This window comes from Labrus bergylta, chromosome 23 (assembly GCF_963930695.1).
Source record: "Labrus bergylta chromosome 23, fLabBer1.1, whole genome shotgun sequence".
NCBI lineage: Eukaryota > Metazoa > Chordata > Actinopteri > Labriformes > Labridae > Labrus > Labrus bergylta.
In genome coordinates, this window is record NC_089217.1 from 6,164,195 (window position 1) to 6,189,547 (window position 25,353).

General features: G+C 42.6%; 1 protein-coding gene across 4 annotated transcripts in view; it reads right to left on the reverse strand.

The window, feature by feature from the left end:
• Positions 1-25,353, reverse strand: part of anks1b (ankyrin repeat and sterile alpha motif domain containing 1B) — a 192,489-nt gene that overhangs the window by 79,715 nt on the left and 87,421 nt on the right. For all 4 annotated transcript variants that reach the window (XM_065951463.1, XM_065951465.1, XM_065951462.1 and 1 more), the window contains exons 11-12: positions 14,096-14,252; positions 2,372-2,508 (exon numbers count right to left, since the gene is read on the reverse strand). In XM_065951463.1, the coding sequence (XP_065807535.1) occupies positions 2,372-2,508; positions 14,096-14,252 (294 nt within the window). The remainder of the gene's footprint in view (positions 1-2,371; positions 2,509-14,095; positions 14,253-25,353) is intronic.

Below are 25,353 nucleotides of genomic sequence, written 5' to 3' on the forward strand. Positions count from 1 at the left end.
ATTAAAGTGTTAGCCAGATAGCAGTTCACCATCAGAACACATCATGTGTTACAGTAAAAAACAACAGTAACCAGTAATAATGATCCTCTCTTTCTGCTGACTACTTCCCCTGCACGCCTTAAAGCACCAAATGAAGATCCAACACAGCAAACATGAGGGACTGCAGCACTGCACTGTGCTCGTCTTTACATGCTGCTAGGGTCATGTGTGTGTTTGTGTGCACGCTAGCCCGAGGCATTAGCATACAGCACAGTGTGTTCTGATGAAACAGCCAGCGGGAGCACTAAAATGAAATGAATTTCTACAGAATTAATTAGGAGCTATAAAAGTGAGATTTGGTGCTCCCTGATTATTCGCGCTTCCGAGTCAGGCGGAGGCCCCGCTGCGTGCCCCATGTGATTCCTATTTACACATAAGTTAGCGTCCCAACGATAGGCAAGGACGCAAGGAAGGGAGGGAACGATGTTCAGGTCATTAGAGGTCACTTAGGGAGTTTATAACAGATGAAGTTATGAGGAGCAGACGGTCTGTGGAGCCCTGAAACTTTCTCCGGGGTTAAGAAAGGAACAGTTTTTTTTTAAATTATCTTTAATATGAAGTTGATTTACATAATATGTATCTCAACCAACAGTCTGCCCTTTAGCTTTAGCATCAGTTAAGTATTTTTAATGATTCATCACTAGACTTCTATTTTGTTCAGTCACATGTATGACTGACAGCTCTGCCACCTGGCTACAGGGTGTCTTTGTCCTGCTCTGCTGCTGTGTATGTGTGTCCTGGTGGAAGGTCACCAGCAGGATGAGCTTACACTTTGCCTTTAAAAAGACCTCTGAGACCTCTAGTTCAGTCTCTCTGACCTGCTGGCTCTGGCTCTGGTATTGTGGCAGGTCTGACTTCCAATGAGTGCTTTCCTCTTCACTCCAGCACTTATTCTACCCTCACCCAAACACTCATTACGTCGCTCAGTATACTGATAACACATGATCTAAAATAAATCCCTTCTTGTAACGCCGGCTCGTGTCTGTCTCCCTTGTTTGTCACGATCTATGAGCCGGGCTGACACATGTCATTAGCAGACTGAGAAAACAACTTCCTTTAATGATCAAGGTGTGAAGCGTTCACGCTGAGCTCGTGTCTGATACCATCCTCCCTGTGACACAAGTGAGACGACTGCATCACTATCCATCCTAATGAGGATGATGGTGTTACAGCTGAAATCCTCCATGATTACATTACTTATCTATTGTGTTTTTGCTCTTCTGCAAAAGGAGACCGGAGCATAACAACAACAACCTTTAAAATAAAGAAATGTTCCTCTCTTCTGATACTCATAGAGATTGTTTTGCATGTTTATTTTACATTATATATTTTGCCCGAAAGATTTATCTCCTTGATCAATTCAAGTTGCAGTAGTTTTGTTGAATCCCACACAAACATTTATGAGTCATTTCTCCATCATTATTTCAGCAGTAGATGATGAACCCGCCTCAGCTTCAGACTACCTGGACACTGCATGTTCAAAGACGTGTGGATTGAGCTTATTCCTTTGATACCAAATATGACTAAAAAATTATAATATACTCAATGAAGCATGACTACATATTGAATGTTTGTTTGTGTACATTTCTACAGATATTCTAACGCACAGATTTTCTGGACATCCTTATGGTTATGACTAACTCCTTGAATCCTTCCTCTGATTGTGACTCAATCAAAGAATTTGAATTAAATCCATGTGTGTCAGCTCATATACATGGTTACATCGTTGGATTAATTTACTTTAACAATTAATGACACAAAGATTTACTTTGCCTTAAAAACGAGACACCTGTGAGGGCTCAACTGACAGGTTAAGTGAAATGGGAATAAAGCTTAAAGTGGAAATGACACCAAACTGTTCCTCATAAGATATAGATGAGGAATCTGTTTTCTGTATTCACTGTATTGCAGTTTATTTCACAGTAACCCAGCAGGCTCAGAGATGATCTGAAACTGAGGACAGAGAGCTCGTCTGCATTGAGCAGCTGGATATGAGATGTAAAGGCAGACAAACACATCTGGAAGATTTCAATTCTATCTACTGTGAGCGAGCGAGTGAGAGAGAGGAGGGAGGACTAAATGATACAAACAGAAACATTCTGTGTGTGTGTGTGTGTGTGTGTGTGTGTGTGTGTGTGGGTGCAGGTGTTTAAGCTGCTTGTAGGTGGATACTGTGATGTTCAATAATGCATCAGGTGCCTCGCCAACACATTCATTAGTCTGTGTGTGTGTGTGTGTGTGTGTGTGTGTGTGTGTGTGTGTGTGTGTGTGTGTGTGTGTGTGTGTGTGTGTGTGTGTGTGTGTGTTTGTGTGTGTGTGTGCGCGCACTCACCTGTGGGCGGATGACTCTCTCGATGTTCTTCAGGGCCGTGTCAGGGGAGGGAGGTGAGCAGTCTGGAGTCGGGCCTGTCGAGCAGTTGCCATGGTTACTGTGCTCCCCCTCACTCGCCGCTACATTGGACACGTGACCTTGGAGAGAGAGAGAGAGAGAGAGAGAGAGAGAGAGAGAGGAGCAGAGTGAGAAACAGGTAGAGGCTGAGGAGGATCTAAATTTCCTTTTTAAGTAGGTGATTTTTAGTTTGTAATGACCATCCCTACTCGCTGGGCATGCTAATGAGCCAGCTGCACGTCAGTGACTTTTTACAAGGTGGTTATTATGTACAGTTCAATAAGTAGACTTCTCATAACACAGCAATAGCTCGCTCAGGTCCGAGGAAGGATCACGTTATGCTAATTCTTTCCACAATGAAATCAAATTAAGGTCTTCTACACTCCTCCTTTCAGCATTTTTTCTTACAGATAGATAAAAAAAAAAAGGTGACATGGAAATGTCGTGGAGACGCCTCTGAAGCAGCTGAATAGCAGTTTTATGTTCCCGAAATAGGCACAAAAGAGTTCGCTGTAAGGAGCTTGTGCAGCATAACCCCGGTTGTGTAACTTGTGTTCTTTGTACTCGTAGCCTAATTATCCTTTTTTCAAACTTTTCCCACTTGGTCTTTCATGAACGGTAAAAAAAAAGGATCGAGGATAGTGCAGAGCTGCACCTGCAACTAACTTTTATCTTACATTGGCACAAAAATGACAACTTAGTGCAATTTTGGGTGAAGGGAGAGATGATGTGGTGCACAGAGTGCTTCTATGTGATGGTGCACAATCACAGAGATGTGTTGAGAGAGAGAGAGAGAGAGAGAGGTGACAGAGGTGTGTTTTGTAAATGGTAAAGCCTCAGGAGCAATCGTAGCAGCAAAATATGACGGCGGCCCACTGCAGTTTGATGACTATCTAACAGACGTACACATCAGAGTGTGTGTGTGTGGCGCTGACTGCAGAACCGAGTGTCGGAGCTCATTTCCCCTGCGTGTGATCATTTAATTGAGAGGAGGAATGGAAAAAAAAAAAAAAAAAAATCACCAGAAGAAGAAAGGAAGACGAGAAGAAGGTAAAGAAGCGCTGAAGTAGCTGAATTAAATCTCAGAGGGAGAGAGCATCAGTCTTCATCAATAAGATGAGCATACCTTTCCTAAGATACTGTTGTCAGAGTGGCACGCACAACAGAGGCTTTTGTCAGCTGCCTCCTGCTATCACTGATCCAATCACACAGCAGAATATCATTAAGCCAGAGACGGCAATTTCTGAAGAAATGTGCGCTGTTAAAGCTGCACGCTAAAAAGTCCTAATGCTGAAGAGGTTGAACGATATAAGAGATGTAGAAAATACTGTGTCAAAGCTTGGGCTGCATCTTGAGGAGCTGAGGCTAAACTGAATTCCTGTGTGTAAGGTGTCAAAAAGCAATTCAAGGATGATCAAGAGAGTGAAAAGAGGTGATGAAGAGGAAAGAGGAGGGGTTGTGGTTTTAGGAGCACTTTTTTTTTTTCCAAGAGCCTCTACACTGTTTGATGACATCACTATAAGTCACATATCGTCTGTGGGGGGGGGGGGGGGGGGAGATTGTTATTTCAATGTACAAGAAATGAATGAGCTATTAACACGTTTGTAAGTAAAAACAGTAGTTCTTGTTGTTTTAAACTTTGGACGAAGTTGAAGGTGCGAGTTTTCACAACTCCCACAGCTCTTCCTTTGTGTATCGGAGCAGAACGAAGTCTCACTGGAAACAAGAAGGGAGGCTGCTGATGATGTTTTGGATAATGACACAAATAATGAAACACTTTCCTGTATTTTTAATCAGACCCATGCACTCACACAATCAACTTTCCAGGATGCTCTTGGGGGGGGGGGGGGGGGATTTGCATTTGAGAAAGTTTTCTGGCATGCTGAGTCGAGACCAGTGCTTATAAATCACGATCTTCATTTTCCTGAAATGTCTTCTTACTGAGGGGGGATGTCAGCCCGACCAATGATGAGGAAACGACCAAAACGCAGCCCTATTTCTTCTCCCTTGTAGCAGACGGAGGTGCAGAGGGATGTTTAGCTGGATATGTGAGTCTGCTGACTAGACAGTATTAGACTGAGGTTTGTACAATTAAGAATCTATGACCCCGACCCTGGTTATGAAATATCAGAAAACAGACTCGGTGTGTATTGGTCAATCTAAAGCGCTGTCCGTGGTGCTGATGAAGAAGAAAGATTTGGAATAGCGACTTTTGTATTATTCAGAAATTATAGAATGTGCCAGCTTGGGATTTAAGAATTTTTGACATTCAAGGGGATGTTAGGGTGAAAGATGTGCATGAGCTGTTTTGGTAGTCTGGCCAAATGTTAGAAATATAAAATTCCCTCATCTAATATCCAAATAGTGGAATGTTTTTAAAGGAAGATAACGTTCTTAATTACTTAGTTGTCATGTCCACTGGTTCTAGCGGTTAAGGTTTTTTACAGAAACAGTACCAGTTTGATTTAAAAAAATATTTGATCCTCTTCACTTTCTCAGTCAAACTCTCTGACTTTTATTTTACATATTATCATCCACTGAGTTAAAGATGAGGATAGGGACAAAAAGTCTGTGTTAGAAACAATAACCAAGACGTTTTCTTTGTGGAAGACGCAGCCTTGGTTAGTGGGTTCAACAGGATTCATTTTGTAGCTGCAGTCATGCTTAACTGACATGACGCCGTTCCCAACTCTTTAAATCTGCTCGTTTGTTATTATTGGATCATTAGGTCTGAATCACTAAATTAATGACTGCTAATTGAAGAACTCCTCGTTTGTTTGCTAATCCTGACTCCATCATCGCTCATGTCAGCGACTTCACAAACTTTTCAGGAAAGAGGGACTCCAGTGTTTTACACTCAACTGGTTTTCAAGCCTATGAAGTCATGTTTGAATTTTCTGTGGTCTCATTAAAGCACGATTCTTTTAATGTTTGACTGAAACTTTCTGAAACCCGTGACACTTGTCTTTGATTCACTTCTCTTCAAAGTGCAGGATTTTATTCTAAAATGTCGGTCTAGCAGCCTTCGAAGTAAAGTTAGTTTCAAGACGTTTCCTGGGAATTTGTTTGACTTAGTACAAGGACACTGCAGGATGACTCACTTTCTCAATAAAGAGAACGAAAAAGAAGGTACATTTGTGCAGAAAGGTCATATTCTCTTTGTGACAGAAAACATTGAGGCATGTGATCACAACCTGCAGAAAAAAACTAAACAATATAAGAAACACTAGGATGAAAAAGAGAGGACATATGTTTGTCAGTGTAGAGCACATCTAAAAGCATCCTTTTCTTCATGAAGAGTGAGCCCTAAAACACCTGATTAAACTCAATGAAACTATCCTTCTCCTAGTTTCTTTAAATGAATAACTTCAGCTCAGTCATTAAGTTTGTGTAAAACTCAAAGTTTGTTCTCTTACTTCAGAACGTGTCACCGTCTCTCATCCATATATTTACTTTGAGTTTCTGGTGTCAGACGCAGCGACACACAGAGACAGACAGACACACACACATACACACACACACACACACACACACACACACACACACACACACACACACACACACATCAGTCCATAAGGAGAAGAGACGGAGCTTCACAGCATGCTCTCACATCTATCTATACGTGTGACTTCTTCATGTGTTCCTGCAAACACAGACAGAGCTTTTTACTTCATTTCACTGCGACGTCGTGTAAGTACACACACACACACACACACACACACACACACACACAAACAAACAGACACGCATCATAAGGAGCCTTTTGGAGCCGAATCAGTGATTAAATGTGGGCGTAAAATAGATAAAATAAATACTGGAAAAATGAGAGACAGGGAGAAGAAAGGAAGGATGCAGCAGAGGGATATATATAGATAGAGACGGAGGTTTGGTCCTATTGAGTAAATAAGCCTGTCAACAGTGAGGCTTTGATGATGGATGTGTGTGTGTGTGTGTGTGTGTGTGTGTGTGTGTGTGTGTGTGTGTGTGTGTGTGTGTGTGTGTGTGTGTGTGTGTGACTCCGCTTCCTTTAGATCTGCTTCAGGCTCACTCCTGGGATTCTCTCTGTTACTAAAGGGAATATGTGTTTGTGTGAGTGTGTTTGTATAAAGGTGAGAGAATGGATTTAATAACTGTGTGGTGGTATATATAAATGTTTACATCCATACATTCAGGTTCATTTGCGCGTGTGTGTGTGTGTGTGTGTGTGTGTGTGTGTGTGTGTGTGTGAGAGATGATAATAAATAGCCTATGGGAAAATGTGAAATGCTCTAACGGGTTTCACAGGATTCAGATATTCCTCGCATGCCAAGCACACACAGAATAATGTGTGTGTGTGTGTGTGTGTGTGTGTGTGTGTGTGTGTGTGTGTGTGTGTGTGTGTGTGTGTGTGTGTGTGTGTGTGTGTGTGCTACAAAGTCTGACAGAGCCTGGATTGACACAAAAGTATCTCTGTGAGCATCAAGGCTAGCTGCACACTTTGTTAATGCAGCAGTGTGTAAGTTAGTGAGCGTGAGGGATTGGTTCTGTCCTCTTCCTGCCTAACAAGACGAAAACTGTCAGACTCCGACGAGATCTCCTGACTGTCGGTTCTGCTTCTCTGCAACTCTGACAAGTGTTTCATACAGTACACGCACAGAACCTCTCTCTGTGTGCAACTCCTTTCACATGTTCTCCTACATGTCAGAGAAGCAAATGAGAGCGTAGCTCCGAGCACAATGTCTCAAACTGATCCAACACTGAACAACTACAGAAAGAAACATGTAACAAGGACATAAAGTTTAATTACAAGAACTAAAAACTACATTTACATACATACATTTAAACTAATCCAAGATTTCTATAAACATGCATTGCCTCTACTTACTCTAAGTGCTGATTGTGAATCCAAATCCTGATTAATAAATATCATCAGGGCTGGGACTCTAATGTCATCCAGCATCAATCCCAGTTATTCACTCTTCATCACTGCTTCACCGGTTTGTTCATCACCACAAAGAAGGGGCGCAGGGTTAAATAAATACTTCATACTGTGTAATATCAAGATGCTGCTGCTGCTGAAAATAGTCCCCGGCAAAACAAAGACTGCAAAATCTACGTCGCCAGGCTTGTAAGAAAAATACACTATGTATTATTAAAGACACATCTGCAGGAGGAAATGTTGGGCTTTGGGCAGAGAGACAAGAGAGACGAGCAAAAAAAATAAAAAAATAATAATAAATATAGAATACCAGACGACTTATATTCTTGTACATATGTTAGACTTCTTTATAGAGGGTTGATACAGCAATAAATCATTTACCTGACTCGTTTAATCCAATTATTATTATTATATTAAATACAGCGCTGTAAAAAACGTTTCCTGCCAATTTGACTCACTGAACGACGACTTCATGACTCCACATGGTGGCGCTTATCACATGAACGAGGGGACATTGAACGTAATCGGCCATAGAAGAAGTTGACAGCAGGATAAAAGAAGAAGAAGAAGACAGTGGGATGATGTAGGACAGCAGCGAAGAGAAGTTCAAGGACGGACAGTGATAAGAGGTGATGCTGACACCAAATGACACTGAAGAAATAAATAAACACTGTAGGGGCATTTTCTAAATGTTGACGTGATCAGATATCAGTTATCTTAATATAATTGTATCATGGATCGTATTGCATCAAATCGTATCATGAGTCCAAACACTAATACTTTAAAAGACATATCAGGTTAAACAGAGTTATACAACTAATGGAAAAAAAAGAGTGTAAAGACATTAAAGCATGTTCAAACATCGATTTCCTCTTAAGAGGAAGACCCTCTCTCTCTGCTGCGTCTCCTTCAACAAGTCAATGAGCCTCAACCATTATAACAGCAGAGTCCTGGAGTCTACTCGCTGCCCCCAGACACTCTGAGATTAAGTGGGAGAAATAGGGCGAGACGCAGTAACATCAGACTTTTATCCACCTCGAGGGGGGGAAGATCATACAGGAGTGAGAGTGAGACACAAGAGACAGAGGCCTTTATTGATAAACTGAACAGGTGGCCCATACTCCTAACCTGATGTGTCAAAGGGTGTTTTTTCTAACAGATCATGAATGGCAGTTAATTACAGCTAAGATGTTGATTGGCAGTACATATTTAATATTTACCATCTGAATTGGACTTTGTGCATATTCAGAACAAAAGGGTAACACAACATAGTTTCCATCAGAGCTCCAGGAACGTAAAAGTGAGCATGAAGGAACTAAATTTAGGCAAAGTGTTGTGAGAACAGACATATTTATACGATTCAACCGTTTTGGAAATTCCTTCACAATTCAAAAATGCAACAAATCCCGAGTTAAAGGAAGACAAGTATCCAGAGAAACACTCTGAAAAAGTAAAGCATGTTTGTAAAACTGGAAAGTCTAAGTAGACTGAACCTGTGTGTTGACCTAGAAAGATAAAGGAAAGCTTCCTGAGATAAAGTCTTATATGTGTTTTCCTGTTGTACACGTCGGCAGCAGCTTGTTTACCATTTGAAGACAAAGTGTGTGTTTATCTCGGGAGGAGTCGGTCGATAGCAGAGAAGAAACGCTTTCGCTTTAAATGCTTGGCAACGCTCCGCGCCTTCCGTCTGCTCCATACGTGACTGGAGGTTGCGAGGTCCCTCTTCACCGCACCAAAACGCCCGTCTTCATGTCTCCACTATCACAGTTTTTATCCTCAGTGCTTTATGGTTTCATTCTGGCCGTCTGCACAGCGATCCTGTGGTTCAATCTTATTGTGGTATGATTTTGAATCTGATTCTGTATCACATCAACAGCACATTGTCTCCCACAGTCAGAATTAAATCTCACAGCAGAAACTACTGAACAACTGAAGTCTTTGACATGTCCTCAAAAAGATCCTGCGTCTGAACAACAACAACTCTGAGGTCACCAGGGAACCGAAGTGGAGCCTGTGAGGAGTCTGCGGATCCTGATGCTTGTGATCCTGCTGACAGTGAGAGTGTCAGGACGAGTGGGTCACCCACACATGGAGGACTTGTAAAACCGAGGACGGAGGCCCTCACAACAACTGAGGGATTATTCAAGAGCCCCAAGAAAGTCAGAAAGACCTGGAGGAAATGTTTTACAGAAGGCAGGTGCTGGAGTTTTGGGAGTAGCCATCGTTCAATCTTTGCAGGCTCATGTTTAAATCTGTCTGCTCGTCTTGCACACAAAGCTTTCTTATATATAAAGTTTCAGGAAAGATGTGCTGCCTTCACTTCCAGCTTTCTTGCTGCCTTCTTTGAAACTGCACTTATAGTTTTAGGTTCTTATGTGTCTATGTTTTTTTCCACTCAGACAAGTTATATGTCTGCTGTAAAGACAGAAAATCCCTCTTTGGGGGGTAGAGGGGGGCAGGGGTTATGCCTTTAGAGATAGGACAGTGGATAGAGCCAGAAATTGGGGGGCGAGAGTGGGGACTGAAATGCGGGTAGAGGCCACAGGTCGGATTCAAACCCGGGGCCGCCCTCTTGGAGGAGTAGAGCCTTTCTTACATGGAGCACGCACACAAACCACCGGACTACTGGGGCCCCTACGCTTGCTTTTAAAGCTAAAACATGAACCTTCACCTCCGCTTCTAAGAGTTTAAGTAAAAGGTTTAGTCATTATCTTCACTCATGCAGAAACAACACATGCACGTGACACATACGATGTGGATGTGCTGCAGCAGAGATGGGCTCCTTCATTTGTAACAAATGGCGTTCTAGCAGAAAGGAATCCATCTAATATGAAGTATAATCCTGATTTAATGTTCAAATGAGTTTTTGAGTGGTGGGATTATGCACACACGTCTGTGCTCAGGGTGCTTTGCATCATAAAGGGCAGAATTCCATTTATTCACTGTCAGAAGTGACAGAGGACATGCGGTGTGATGGGATGCTTTGCACCACACGGGAACGTTATGTGATCTTTTCATGAATGCTAAAGAGACAAAAGTGTGATGATGTTTCTCATAGATCGTGAAAAATGTCCAACAACAGCTAAAGGAGAACAAAAGAAAAAAAGGTGAAATGAAAAGAGAACAAAGAGGGAAGGGATTTTGAAGAGGATGTAACATGATAAAGTAAGAAAGTGTTTGGTTGTGCTTTCACAGAGAACAGCCCCCTGATGTTCCTGCAGCAGCCGGGCTGAGTGACAGTCACCAGATGGGTTTTTGGTAGAGCCGCCCTGATTGTTCGAGGCTCCGCAGAGCTGCTGTGGAGACTGCAGCATCACACAGCTGCACACAACTGGCCAGCAGAACAAGACAGGTGGATATCAGGCAGGACATGCACTGTAAAAAAGTACCAAGCGCCACAAATCCTTTCACTTAACACTTATTAAAAAGTTTCTTTTTTCTGAAATCGGGAGGCGAATCCTGCTAAGGTGAGTTTAACATTCATGCAGCGGTAAAAACTTAGATGTGGGCAAAACCAACATTAAGGTAAAGTGAGGCGAGTTTAAAATGGAATCCATATGGTGTGACTCTACCCTCCATCTGCCATCAATAACACTTCATTTTACCTCTGAGACCCATCAGGCTCCAGAAAAACTCTGTAGGAGTTCATCACAAATGAGAACCTCTGTTTGACCCCTGGAGTTTTGATTTGAATGTTGTACCCATTACCTTTTTTTTAATCCTGTTATCTTTAATTTGATCACATTGTCTTCGCTAGCCTCGGGATATTCAGCTGATGCTTGATATAAAAATCATGAGAGGACAGAAAAACCCATGGGCACAGGTTACTAAATATCAACAAAGGTCCATTTTCTGTCTATTTTTATTACCCTGTTCACCTACTAATCTTGTGAAACAAAACCCCTATGCAAGATATTTACTGAATGAAACGATGAGCTCACTATATCATCAGACATTAAAGAAACATGCTATGTTAACTAAAAACAATGCAGACCGATGCAGAGCTGGCTAAACACTGAAGCTTCAGTGTCCCCAACATGACAACCTGTGTGCATATCGACTCTAGGGAGGACGGGGCGGGGCGAGACAGCTCTCTCCAATGTTTTGAATTTGGACTGCAGTACTAATTCCAAACACTAGGTGTCAGAGTTACATACTGCTCCTTTAAATATTCTTTATTAACCACTACTGTATCAATTTGTACACAAAAAAACAATCTGCAATGTAAATATTAATTATCAACGTGTGCCTCTGAAGTCATGACAGCAGCAGGATATTTGCATGAAAACTCAAGATCGTGGTAACGGGGACATCAAGAGCTGAAGTCAAATATTACGTAACACATTAATGAAGCATTAAATGGAGACGGCTGGTGTGAAACAACACAGCACACACAGAAGACAGAAGTGTTGACGGACAATTTTAACATTTTAGCACCTTTAAATTAAAGCCAACAAGACCAGCAAAGACAAATCACACTTCTCTTCAGAAAGAAATGAAAGCTTGTTTATGTTACTTCATGGTCTTATTTGTTAGACAATTCAGGATGAAATTATTGCTTTTCATTTTCATTCAAGCAAAATTTTCATTTCCATCAGCCTGTTGTGGTCAATTTATTTTCCATTTCCCTAACTAGCTTTCAGAAATGATTGTTCCAAATTCTACTTTTATATTACTTTTTGATACGGCACGTTGTCTGCACAGCAGGATGTCGATGTGGTGCTACTCTATGTGATGACTACAGCCTTTACTGCCACATCCAAAGACTAGTTTAAGTTCATTTTGAACAAAGACGATAGCATCAGAACATGAAAAAAGATATTAAAAGAAGCTGGACTGCATCAGGAAAAAAGGGTTTATCTCATCCAACTTGCATTTACCAAGGGGGAGATTTTGAAGACTCCCTAACAAACCAGCTGTCACATCTAAAAAGATCATTTTTTGCAGTGTAATGCACCAAGTCTCTCTCTCTTCTCTCCCTCTCTCTCTCTCTCTCTGCTAGTCTCTTTTCCTCTTCGGCTCATCATCATATCCTTCCTCACACCCATGTCCAATTAGCTCAACATGTGAGTGGACTCAAAGCAGAAATCCAGGATTTTCCCTCCTGCTGCGTCACAGATTCACAGTCATGTTGGCAGCTTAGCCCGAGATGACCCTCCAACACTGTCGACTGGATGTGCAATCCGCCTGCTCGCTGTCCCAGACTTTTTCACACCTTTTTTTCTCTCGACATATCTGCATTAAGACAGTTTCTTCTGCCTGCACAGCATTCTGGATTCCTACACATTCTGCACTTTAATATATATAGATATGGTTCTCCCCAACTTTTGTCTTTTCTGACTTCTGCGGTCTCTTTTACTCTCCCACATTGTGTGTTGACATCTTGCTCACTCTTCTCCACATTTCTCTTTCATTATGTCTCTCTCTCTCATTTGGCCAGGTAACAGGGTCTGAAGAAATCAGAACAAACAGAACTCCCACACCGCTCACTTACGTCAGTCGAGCAATTTTCCTCCAAAAGACACTTTGATATAAAACAGGAAACCTCCCATTTCACACACACACACACACACACACACACACACACACACACACACTGAATTGACAGTTCATCTCTCCTGTGTCCTTCAGCCAATCACAGTAGAGATGCAACAGCCCAATGTGGGACGAGACGCGTGAACGCACACACAAAAACATGCCTCAACAGTGGCCTCTCTTTGCTTCTGTTGGTGTTGTTGGCGGTGGAGTGAGTGTCACTAGCAAGACAGTTTCTATGGCAACATACAGGTGACTCACCAGGCAGTGATGCAGTTGCCCTGACAACGTGCAGTGTGTAGCACGGCTATGGGAGCCGAGTGAAAAAGGGAAGAGCACGTTTGTGGGTGTTTATTGTCGTGGGTGTCGAAGGGAAAAAAAAAACGCAGCAGACCGAACAAATGATGAGACACAGAAAAACAGAATCGTCTGAAAACTCGCAGAAATCCTAACCTGACAAAAAAAAAAAAAAAAAAAAGGTCTGAAGGGGGGTTTGGATGCCGTGGATTGAAATAACTTTTTTGGGAAGAGGGGAAGAAGTGAGTAGTAAATATTTGCCCTGCTTTTCTGGAGTGTAATGTTTTATTCAGATAAAAATAATATTAAGGCAACTTGACTGTCTACATTCAGGTCGGAGGTTTGGATGGTAGCAGCAGCCAATGTGGCCTTAAACCGACTGCAAGCCCAAAAGCAGAGTTAACGAGCAGGATACAAACCTGCCAGAGATTTTATTTCTACACTATAGGCACGAATTCAGCAATGTATGTTTCCGAAAATATTCTGCTCTCACTCTCACCCACATGTTTCCACGCTAGCATATTGCTTTAAAACTTGTGAAAACTTTGGACGGGCAATATGTTCACCACTCAGGTGGTTCAAGTCGTGATGAACACAAACAGAGGGATGATCATATGGAGTCCTGCTTGTGAACGCAGTTAAAATGAACTCATTGGAGGGCACCATATGCTCCAATGTTTACTCAAAAATAAAGTTAAAAAAGTGTGTGTGGGGGGGGGGGGGAGACTGTAAGAGGTAGAAAACAGAAAGTGAAAGCACTAGCAGTGACGATCACAAACTCTGCACTGCTACCTATATCATTACCATTGGAAAGGTTTTTTCTTTTTTTTCCCTACTGGATTAGGACTGCAGTGCCTCCAATTAAGAACCGAACGTGGCGCTTGAAAACAAAAGCGTAGTTGTCTGTTTTCTCCTACCGTTGCGAGGGCAGGCGTTGAGCCGCTGGTTGATATCGAGCGAGCAGGGTTTGCGCGTGACGGCTGTGGTCACCGACTCGTACGGGTTTTCCTCGTCCTCTGGCAGGAAGACATCCAGAGACGGGGACGTGACGATCTCTGCGGAGTGCTTTGAATTCTGGGAGAGGGACAGAAAGAGAAACGGGAGAAATTAGAGGGTCATTTGTAAAAAACAGTCCAAGTGAGCCAGTTACTGTTAGAGTGGAGCGACAACCAACCAGGAGTAGCAGCAGTGTTACATTCAACGGGCTAAACACAAACATTACACTAATTACATTATTCAATCAGGACTGCAGCCACGCTGGCCTATTTTCCAGTCCAAGAGACCCATAAATGATGTATTATGGTAATGAATCATGTTTGGAAAGCAAAGCATAGAGCCCTTTAACTCAGTCTACATTCAGAGTGTTGGACCAAAGACAAGGTTATTTTGATACTTTAATGTGAAGTATGAAAGACTGTGAGCGCGCGCTGTTAAGAGCTAAAAGAGAGGAACAAAGATCCTCTATGTGGGTGTCTAGCTGTGTGGTAAACAGTGTCAACCAGGGCCAAAGACGTCCATCTTTGACTTCACCTTCAGGTGCATCATAAAAAAACGTTTTGTTTTTTTGTTTTTTTTTCAAAACAGCTCAGCATCAGCTCAGTAATCTCTCAGTTCAGCTCAAGTTCAACCTCGATCACACAGCTGGATTATCAAGAAAGATTTGGGCCGATGTTCAAAGCAAACACTGAAACAAACAGACGGTCGGAAAACATTAAAACTATTCTTCCTTCTTTTTTTTATTCCTCAAGAGTTTATCGTCCAGTCACTTCAGGGTCCCTTCAGGACTTTTGGGGGTTTTGTTCATCTGTGATTAACGTGATTTTAGTTGAAGCTTTTCTTACAGCACCAAAAAAGAAAAGAAAAGAAAAGAAAAGAAAAGCAATCTGAAGTATTTTGCATCCGTCTGCTATCAAATTGTCAAGACTGGCAAAGATTTAGGATAAGACGGAGCAATCTTGTGTTGATTTTCCTTTTTGCTCTCACGTGTCCAACTGCCTTTGCTGAGCACTAGACTCCAGTGAAATCGCTGCAATTGGGAAAATGAGTCCTTCATTTGAAGATTTACGGGCTTTATTTGACAAATGTGCTGCTACATGAAACGTCTAAAGGGAAGGGAAACAAAGCCTCCGACACGTTTCAGTTCTGTTCATACACTTGAAGCTTAAAGTATGAGATGAAATGGCTTTATTTCGGTGTGTTGATTCTCTAACTGGTGAATGAGGTGTTGTTCAAATCATTCCTTTGATGGTGAGATAGCTTCAGGCTTTTTATCACATGGTGGGAAAGAACTTTCAAATGAGGTCAAAAACAACTTCTGAGAGACAGAGCAAAAGAAATCCTGCAAACAGAAAAGAACAGCAACAGAGTTCAAAGTCAAAACAACGACCATCGTGTTAACTTGACTGAGCAGCTCAAGAATAGTTTGTGATTTTTATTTTTTTATATCAATTACTAATTAGCAACTTATGTGAGGATGTAACTGTGTTCTTCTCTTCTTCTCTTGTTTATGTACTGTCGTGTTTATATGCAGATCTGAAGTGCATTAAACAGCCTCATAATAGAATAGAATAATAATAGAAAACAGAAAAAAGAGGTAAGTAAGTATGTGTCTGTGTTTATATTTACTTCACGTGATGGTCTGTCTTGTAGCTCTGTGGCTTGGTCAACTGATAACATGTTTTGCTCACAAGTTGTGATTGCTTGAAGCAGAAATGGGGAAAGGGCTCATTTTGGTCTCAACATAACTACAAACTAACTCTCACCAAATGGTACGTACGTTATAGGAATGTAAATAGGGAGTAAGTTCTTCCTTTACTCTCTTAATCAATGTCGTTGCACTTTTTGTTTGTGAGGCTTTTTTTTAATAAGTCTCTGTGATTAGACCGTCTGCCAAGTGTCTTAATTGTAATTTGCATACTAAGTGAAATCCATCAGTGATTTCTTTTTCTTTTTCAACCTAAGAGACGAGCAGCATTCTGTCAGAAGTTCTTCATTTGGAGGTGAGAAAATGGTGAGTAACATGTGAGGGGAAATGCTTCTTTGGGACCTTTATGTTACGAGTTCTCTCTAGGTGTTTGAGGAGAATTTTCAGATTGCACGTTGCTGCAGCGTTAGTGAAAAGGTTGAGCTCCCGAAGGAACCAACAGGTCCCTTTATCTCTGCAGCAGCTGCGTGCTCAGAAAGAATGAAAAACAAGAGGGAGTGATGTGAAGCGGGAAGGTTACAGGGCTGAGCATCATTTCACCCAAAAACAGACAAAACCCTGTCCTCTGGAGGTCTGAATATTTCCCACAACGCAACACTCCATCATCATTTCTGAGGAGTCACTTGGCAACAGGCCCATGGTTATACCCTCTCTAATGGGATCAGTGGTTAATGTGTCACCATGGCGATAAACTTGTGGGTTAGTGGCTACCCTTCTTCTGAACGGCGCTCAACAACTCTCTTTTTCTTCCGCCGCCTTCTCCTTCTCCTCGTTCGGCAGCCATTACTCTTTCTGTCATCGTCTGCTACTACATTACCCAGACTGCACCAGGCCATCAATCATGCACTGTGCACACTCAACAAGCATTAATCATGCCGGCTGACAGAGCAATCAGTCCCATGATGATTTCTCTCACTTACAAACCTCTACACTCGATCTGAGACTTTTCTTTTTTTCCACACAGCACTTTATTAAATCTAAACCCTTCCTTTCTCTTCCCCGCCCCTCCTTCCTTTTTTTAATTTTTTTTAAAAATCCATTAGCACTCAATTAGGCCGCCATTACAAGCTAACGGAGAGCTGGTCAATCTTTTATGTCTGCACTCTGCAGGTGGCGTGGTCTCAGCTGACACTGATTTGACGTGACAGCACCGTTAGCTGCACATTTCACTCTCAGAGAGAGGAAAAAAAAAACGGAAAGCTGAGAGCACTCTGATGAAGCTGCTCCTTTCAGGGCCATGAAAACTCGAATCTGAAATCTAAACTCCTCTGACAGCTCTGATTAAAGGGCCGATTAATCAGCCTCATACTCATTTTAAAGTCTTAACCATATTTAGTGTTGCAGACGGAGCAGAAAACTGCAACTGGTACACTGTGTTTACGTGTTTAGGGAGCTTATTTACAGTCTCTCTGCTGTGACCTGATTTCTTACACACCATTAACTACGGGGAGAACGGGGAAGGGAAAAACCTGATTTGCAGGCGGATTTTTCCCGTTTCCTGTACATATGAATGGCTTTTGAATCAGCCTCATACATGAATGCATGTGCATGAAGCAGTATGTGAAGACAGGGAAGTAAGGATTGTTATTGACCATAGGACCTTGAAAATCAGGCTCCGCCTCCAGAGTGCTGCAGATGGTTATGTTTATGCGACACTAAGTCATCCGAGGTCATGAAAATCATGCTTTGGGCTTAATGCTGGTAAAATAAGCCCGTCCTCTCACAGTTAAAGTCATTATGCACGCTTTAAATGTATGGCTGATAACACAATCTTTCCCTACCCAAAACATTTATGTTAACTCTGTCAAACCTGGACGTAGTCTCAGCATTTTGAATCCCATTGTTGTCATTCGGCGTATTGGAAATGCTACCTCCGTCTTAAGTTTAAAATCTATCTAGAAGCAGAAATAGAGAAGGAGCTGAGGTGAGGTGAGCCGACAGCCTCCGGGCAAACAGTTACAACACGCCCACCTGTTGGATAACTAAGTCTTTTCCCCAAATTATGCAAAGTTATGCTTAACTATTAGCCTTGATAAAATCAAAACAGATGCGTTAAAAGAAATCCCCTCTGTGTAGTTTTTACCAACAAAAAAAATGAGCTAAGTAGACCAAAACAGCTTTGTGAACCAGGCTATAAACAGGTTTGTTTCTGCTTGTAAATGAGGGATTCCTTTGTTTTTTTGAGCCAGCCAGTGGCTTCATTTTCTACATCTGAGGTGGCAGCTTTTAGAAAACCTGATTCTTGGGGCTAAGCTTTAGAAAATGTGTTTGCTGTTGCATATAAGTTGAATATAGAAGACATGGGGTTTGTATCAAATCACACAGTAGTTTCATGCAGCACACAATCAAAAAGTAGCCTCAAAGTGACTGCATGTTAAACAAGATTTTAAGTTAAATCTGCTCTTCAATTTCCTGCACAAACTGAGTTTTCCGAGTAATCGAGTTGCTTGTACGGATGTTGACATACTGTATTTGTGACGGGCAGGAAATGCATCAGATTGCTTCATTGCACGAAGCTGGGAGAGGGTGCAGTTCCTCCGAGAGAAATCAAGATAAAGTTTCAAAATGACTTTAAGTAAAAGCAGATTTAAACGGATACAGGGACGAGTCAAAGAGGGATTTTTTTTTTTTTTTTTCAACTGGGGGTGGCAGGATAAATGATGAAACTCAGTCCTGATTTGAATATAAAACATCTGATGTTTCTGATGAAAGAGAGCTGAGAGAATGAGGCTCCAGTGTTAACAGTAATTACCACGTTGTCGACATGAATTAACAATGACATTCGGAAGAGAGGAATCTAAAACGCCACAGGTACAGTAGCATCATTAATAGAAGGAGAGAAGAAAGCACTCTAAGGACTGCAGCTCAGGAAAGAGAGATCTGTAGTGTCTGCAGGGAGAATGAATACTGGGGGAATGAGTTAGGAAGCAGAGAATGGTTAAGAAATGTGCCTGGAATTATTATTAAAAGGGCAGGGATATGAGGAAGCAGCCTTAATGTGTACTTTCATTTCATTTCTCATTCTCCCACTAAGTGCTCTGTTGGTTCTTCCCTACCCTTTATCCCTACTCCTGCCTCTTATTTCTCTCTCTCTCTCTCTCTCTCTCTCTCTCTCTCTCTATTTCACTTCTACATGTATATCATCTTATCATTATACCTTCCTTCAAATCTGCAGCTTCCATCCCATCATTTTAGCAGGAAACAGAAGGAGAAAAAGAAGAGGCTTGAGCTGACAGGAGGTAACAAAAGCCGTCACAAAGACAGAGAAAGAGAGAGAGAGAGAGAGAGAGAGAGAGAGATAAACACAGGTGGATCATAGGACACCAGGATCCGACTTACTCTGGAGTTTGTGACAGGGAATCCAGAGGAGACGAGCACGAGACAGAGCGGGAAGAGGAATTGAGTTTAGTACTGAGGAAGAGGAAGCAGAGGAAGTGGGAGTGCAGGGACTTTCTAAGACACACAAGCATGGGAATGGCACTCCGAAAATGTGAGTAAAGTTCAGGCAAAAGTGTTTGATTTTTTTTCCCCATAAGAAGAAGGAGAAAAAAAAGGCAAACTGAAGCAAGCAACAAGGTTAGAATTTGTGGGAAAAAACGACTTTGCTACTCAATCTTGAACAGGACAGCACGAACCCAAAAAATTATCACTTAACCTCCAGTCCCTTCACGACGCCAGCGAGCAAACATAGAAGAAAAAATAAATCCTTGTGGTGTCACGGCAGGTTTGGCTACCTGATAGTTTGGTGAATCTTTCTCTTCGTCCCGCGGCCTTTGAAGGAGTCAGACGGCTTTTACAGAGTGGCAGAGAAAACGCTTCCTGGGGTCGCATCCGAGCAAGTTCCCTCCAACAAACAAACACACTCCGTCTTCATTCATTTCCCCTCCCTCCCTCCACCCTGCCTCCCTCCCCTCTCTATCTCCACGCAGAGATAGGGACACAGAGAAACTTGTGTCTGAGCCGAGCAGGAAGCGAGCAGACAAACAGAGGCCTCCTCCGGCCACTAATTAGCAGGTCGTATGCAGCTCCCGTCCGACTGCGGAGGCCAGATTAAACCTTTCAGGGTGTATTTGTGTGACGCCGGCTGCACATGTGACCAAAGGATTGTATGTTACGGTGTGTGATTATATCTGTGTGGCGTTGCTTCACTCGCAGTGTGTGATCATGTGAGAGCTTATGTGCGTACATCTGTGTGTGCACTCTATATGTTTTTGTGTTGGCGTGTGTGCGCGGGCTGATAACCCAAATAGGAAATGTGCCGCTGCTCCAGTCACGTCCGAGGGATCCTAAATCCTGTGACTCGCTCTTCCTCTCTCTGTCTCGGCTTAACCCTCCACTGTACCAAGCCGCTGCCTCGTTCTCTGCACTCTGAGTTCAGAGGCCATCAGATATGAATGGAGGCTATAATTTGCTGGAATTTCCTCATGGATGCTATTTGATTAGAAAGAAAAAGGGAGGGGTGGACAGCAGAAAGGACAATGGACCCTCTGAGGCCTTCAGTGAGGGAGGGACCAAGAGGGACATCCAGTCATGATAGAACAGAGCTGCTGAGACACAGAAAGCAAAAACTGGATTTTTATTGAGAATCAACGACTAATCTGTCTGCCCAAGACGCCTGTTGAGCTCCTTCAGCTGTTGAGTTGTGAACATACAGTAGACTTCCTTCTAAGTATAGACAGGATGGTAACAAATCCAAGCACTATACTAAGAAAAGAGGGAAGGAAGGTGAGCAAGACTCTCGTTTCCTGGAGTTGATGCCCTCAGTCAGAGGTCATCCAGGGACACCTCTGCTTTGCTGTAAAGAGGTTCAAGTAGGAGATGAGAAATGTGGTGTCCAAAAAGGTGAGATAAGAGTGCGAGGGCAAAGAGTGAAATAGAGCGAGGGAAGTGCAGGGTGGACAGGGGGATCGCCTTGCAGAATTGGATTTCACTCCATGGCTGGCTAATCCCACAGAAAATCAGCTAGCTGAGCCACCCACGGGACAGCGACAGTGTCTCCTCAGAAAAGAACCCCCTTCACATTCGCTGTGACTGCTGCTGCACGGAGCAGAGCTCACGCCGCGGCTCCTCCTGCCTCCGCGCTTAATCCCAACGGACACGGCCGGCAGCCAGAGCGAGATGCCGTGTGACCAAAGTTTTTACCGTGTTGAACTGAGAGCTTGAGAAGTGTGGGGGAGAACCACCCCGAGAGGCTGCTCGAGTACGAGTGAGCTGCATGGAAACACTCGATGTACAGAACTGACTCATGTTGTACAAATAACAATTACAGTTTAAAGACCTTTTATTCATTCTGAATTCTTTGCACACTTCCTGATGTACAAGCTGGACCAAACACTAATTTACAATGCTTTGTTTTAATGTGTATCAGGCAAGTTATTTTAGCAAACCCAGCCCATAAAGACACTGTTTCTGTCCTGTTCTGATCCAACTTCTAATATGTCAAAGTCCTGAACCATGATGTTTGTTCATCCATCTTCACTCTACTTTTCAAGTCGTTTTTTTTAAGTTAACATTCATTTTTAAAGCATAAAGCTTTCCATCCATATACTTTATACAGTAAAAAATAAGTCAGCAAAAAGACACTTGGCTTTACTTCATCTGTATCTGAGATTGAATGCTTCAGATCAGCCGGAAAGTAATAAAACACACTTCAAGTACAGACATTTGCTCAACAAATTGCCTTTCCATATCTCAGTTTCCGCCAATTAGATTTTTTTTCTTTGATGCTCTCGAAAAAAACAGTAAAATAAAAGATATAAGCCGGGCACTCTGTGTCCCACTTGTTTTGCTGAGTGACTTTTCCTCGTTCTTCATAGACCAGGCGGTACTTTTAGTGGCAGCTCAGAGTACTTCCTATTTATTACTTTTACGGCTTCTCGGCTTTTTATATCTCAATCGGGATAGGGGGAATTGTTTTAGAGGATGCTTACCGTTCCCATCATCACAGCAGCCTTGAGTAAACACACACACACAGACGCACACCTTGCTGATGTGCCAACGGCACAGCATGAAGATGATTGGCTCTTGTTTCTGAAATACATTTGTTTTGGGGGGTAGTAAAAAATTGTCTGCAGCAAGTTGTGGCTCCCAAATGCACTTCTTTTTTTTACAGAGATATTGAAGGTTGAATAAGCGCTCAAACTCCACCATAGATACAGCTGATGTGACATTTATGCAGAAACTCAGAGAGCGTAGTCAAACAGCCGAGGACGCCATCAATTTCCCAAAGATGTTTAACTCAGCCAGAGAAGGAACTTTTACTGTTTGTTTGCTTGTGAGTGAATTACTGAGTGTGTCCAGGGACAAGATCATGCCACAGACATTTTTGGATTTTACACCATGAGTTTACTTTCATCATTTGAATTCTACAATTTAGAACATCTGAGAGTACATACTACACAAGTAAGGAACCCGAAAGGAGGACCCTGGTCTACCCTGGTGGTCAGTAAGGAAGGAAAATAGGTGAACCAGCGACAGGTTCATGGGTGGGTCTGATGTGTGTGGGGAGTGAAGGCTGGCCCGTGTTGTTTGATCCAACAGAAGAGCTGTGGGAGCTCAAATTGCAGAAACAAATATTGCTTGTTCTCAGAGTGCATCGCAGTTTGTTGTGTTTCGGGGGTTAGGGTGCTGAAGGAACCGGTGACAGGGTCAGAGGTGAACACTGAACTATTCAAATTAAGAACTTTTAATTAAAAAAAAAAAAAGTTTTTCACTTTGAAAACTCCTAAATGGTACACTGCCCTTTTTTTTAGAGCTCACTCACCTACAGAGCACACAAAGTCTTCTATCAAAGCCTTATGAAAGTCTCCACACAATCCCCGTCCTCTCAGAAATACCTCCCTTTGAAGTCCCCTAACATCTTCAAGAGCCCTCCTGGGTTTCTGATCTTAACCTCAACCAGGGCACAGACACAGAAACAGACTCACCCCACCTCAACTCCCTTAAACTCCCTCAGCTGAAAACATTAAAGGTCAGCAGCCACTGTGGAGAGGAGGAGGAGGGGGGGGGGGGGGGGGGGGGGCAGCAGAATGAGAAAATCAAATGAAGAAGTATGAGGGAAAAAAAAAAGAGAGATGAGGTAGGAAACACAGGAAGGAAGAAGGAAAGGTGGAGAAGTGAGAGGCACGTGAAGCTCTGACGCGTGTGTGAACGTGTCTCTGCGCTGACTCTCTGACGCACCTGTGACTTGTAAAAGGTGGCCATCCCACGCCTGATATCACGTGAATCTCTAGGTTGCCTGGCAACCCTGCAGAACCTCTCTACCTGAATACTGTCCTCGCGTTCGTTCGCTATATTTCTCTCTTTTTTTCATTCTCTATATTTTGCTTCAACCTTCTGAGCATGTGAGGTATGAACTGCGTTGTTAAAGTCGACGTCACAGAGGAATCCTCCTCCACACACACACACACACACACACACACACACACACACACACACACACACACACACACACTACCGGGCATCAGTTGGCGTGCACATGGCAATGGTGGGAGGAAACGTGTGACTGGCAAAGAAATCCAAAACAAGGGAAGCTTCCTTATGCAGCACGTATGGCGCACGCACACGTCATGAATGCACGCGTACACAAACATAAACAACGCGATGCTCTGTTTTTTTTTTCTCGAGCTAATCTAAAACAACAAGTTGTTGTTCTAATGTGAGAGCTCATGTGGGGTAATGACAAGAAAAGATGAGATGAAAAATGTTTGGAGAAGAAGAGCTTCACTTTGTTTGTTCATCCTCAAATGAGACGAACCGGCGCCTCTCTTTATGTCGACTCTGTTTACTCTCAATCATGCCGAGCTAATTAGCATGGTGCTAACTTAATTATGTAATAACAACTCAGTCTCTCTTTCCTTGTTTCCTCTATTTCATCCTCCTCTATAAAACCCACACACACACACACACACACACACACACACACACACACAGCCCTCCTACGCTCATTCAAAATGGTGCCACACTAAGTTCAGACATTTGAACACACAAACTAACAATATGCTCTGTATACCCTCGTGTTCACAATTACGCCAACATGCACAAAGGTCCCTTTTTTTATTTTGCACCAACACATTAGTGTAACACACACACACACACACACACACACATCCAGGTGCAAACATCTCCAGGCAGCATGCCAGGCAGGCAGGCAGGCTGCCATTGTATAACACACGGGGTCGTTGTGTTGTAAATGTCAGATGTCCTGCAGTGTGAGCCAGCAAGCAACTCGCTGCTAAGCGTTCTCAACCGCACACAATTAACCACACTTCTATACGCAGCATGGAGGGCTTGGAGGAAAGGAGAAGGAAGGAGGAAGGAAGGAGGACAAAAAGGTCGAGCAGGTATTCTAGATAGCAGAGGAGAACCTGGATTCTGCTTCCTCTTCCTGATTTTGGGTTGAAAGGTACAACAGGATACTTGGCACACATTCATTGAAAGATAAAACGTATCAGAGGAACTATAAGTCGTACAATCTATGCCGCGTCAAACTTTATAGATCAGTTTGTTTAGTCGAGTATGAAAGTAGTGATTCTAGGTTGACTGGAACAAAATTTTCTCTGATAAGAAATGTTTTTTTTTTCCACCTTAAGGCAAATACGAAAGAAAAGCTGTTGCGATGTTCTTCTGCTTCCCTCATGACTGTGGAGTTGCTTCAAAGCTGTTTGATTGAAGTAATAGTCTGTGAAATCAAACAATTCACCAGGATGATCACTTTTAAAGTGAGCTTTATTCCCCTTCGGGTTTGTTGAATGGAACTTCAGACTCGGCCCTTAAAGACACACTTTAAGGACCCTCTGCTTTACCATCAGCACTAGGCAGTTTGAAGGCACCCCCACACCGCCCGTTTGGACACCCCTCGGTTAGCCAGATAGGAGACCAGTTATCACGACAAACCAACAGGTGTTGCAGCGACGGTAGCCGACAAGCAAACTGGTTCAGACTGAACTGATTCTACCATCAGCGTTTTTTCGAATGAGCTCCACGGGCAGAAAAGTGTTGAAACTAGGATCAATATTTGAGATGCTTTTGCAAAATGGAGAGAGGATAGAACGCAGAAAGGTTTCAAGACCAAAGAAGAGACCAAACACTGAAGCTTCAGTGTCCTCCACATGGCAACCAGCCTGTCCAATGTTTTCAATTTGGACTGCAGTACCCATTTCAAGTTACATATTGATCTTTTTAAATATGTGGAAGGGTGTATGAATCACTCCATTATATGGGAATGCATAAAACCTATCTGTTGTGTCCCATTTAAGCGTTTTCATTCTGTGTGTCTGTTTTGAATGAATTCAGTGGAAGGAGGAAGAATCATCATTATCCCTATAGGCTAACACATGTTCTATCTGTAATGCAGATGTATAGGAGATTTGACCCCGCGTTTCAACTCGATAAATGTTGTTTTGCATGAAAATGCATCACAAGGTTGTCACCTTTTCATTCCTCTGTGTTTTCTTCTGCTGCTGTGTTAAT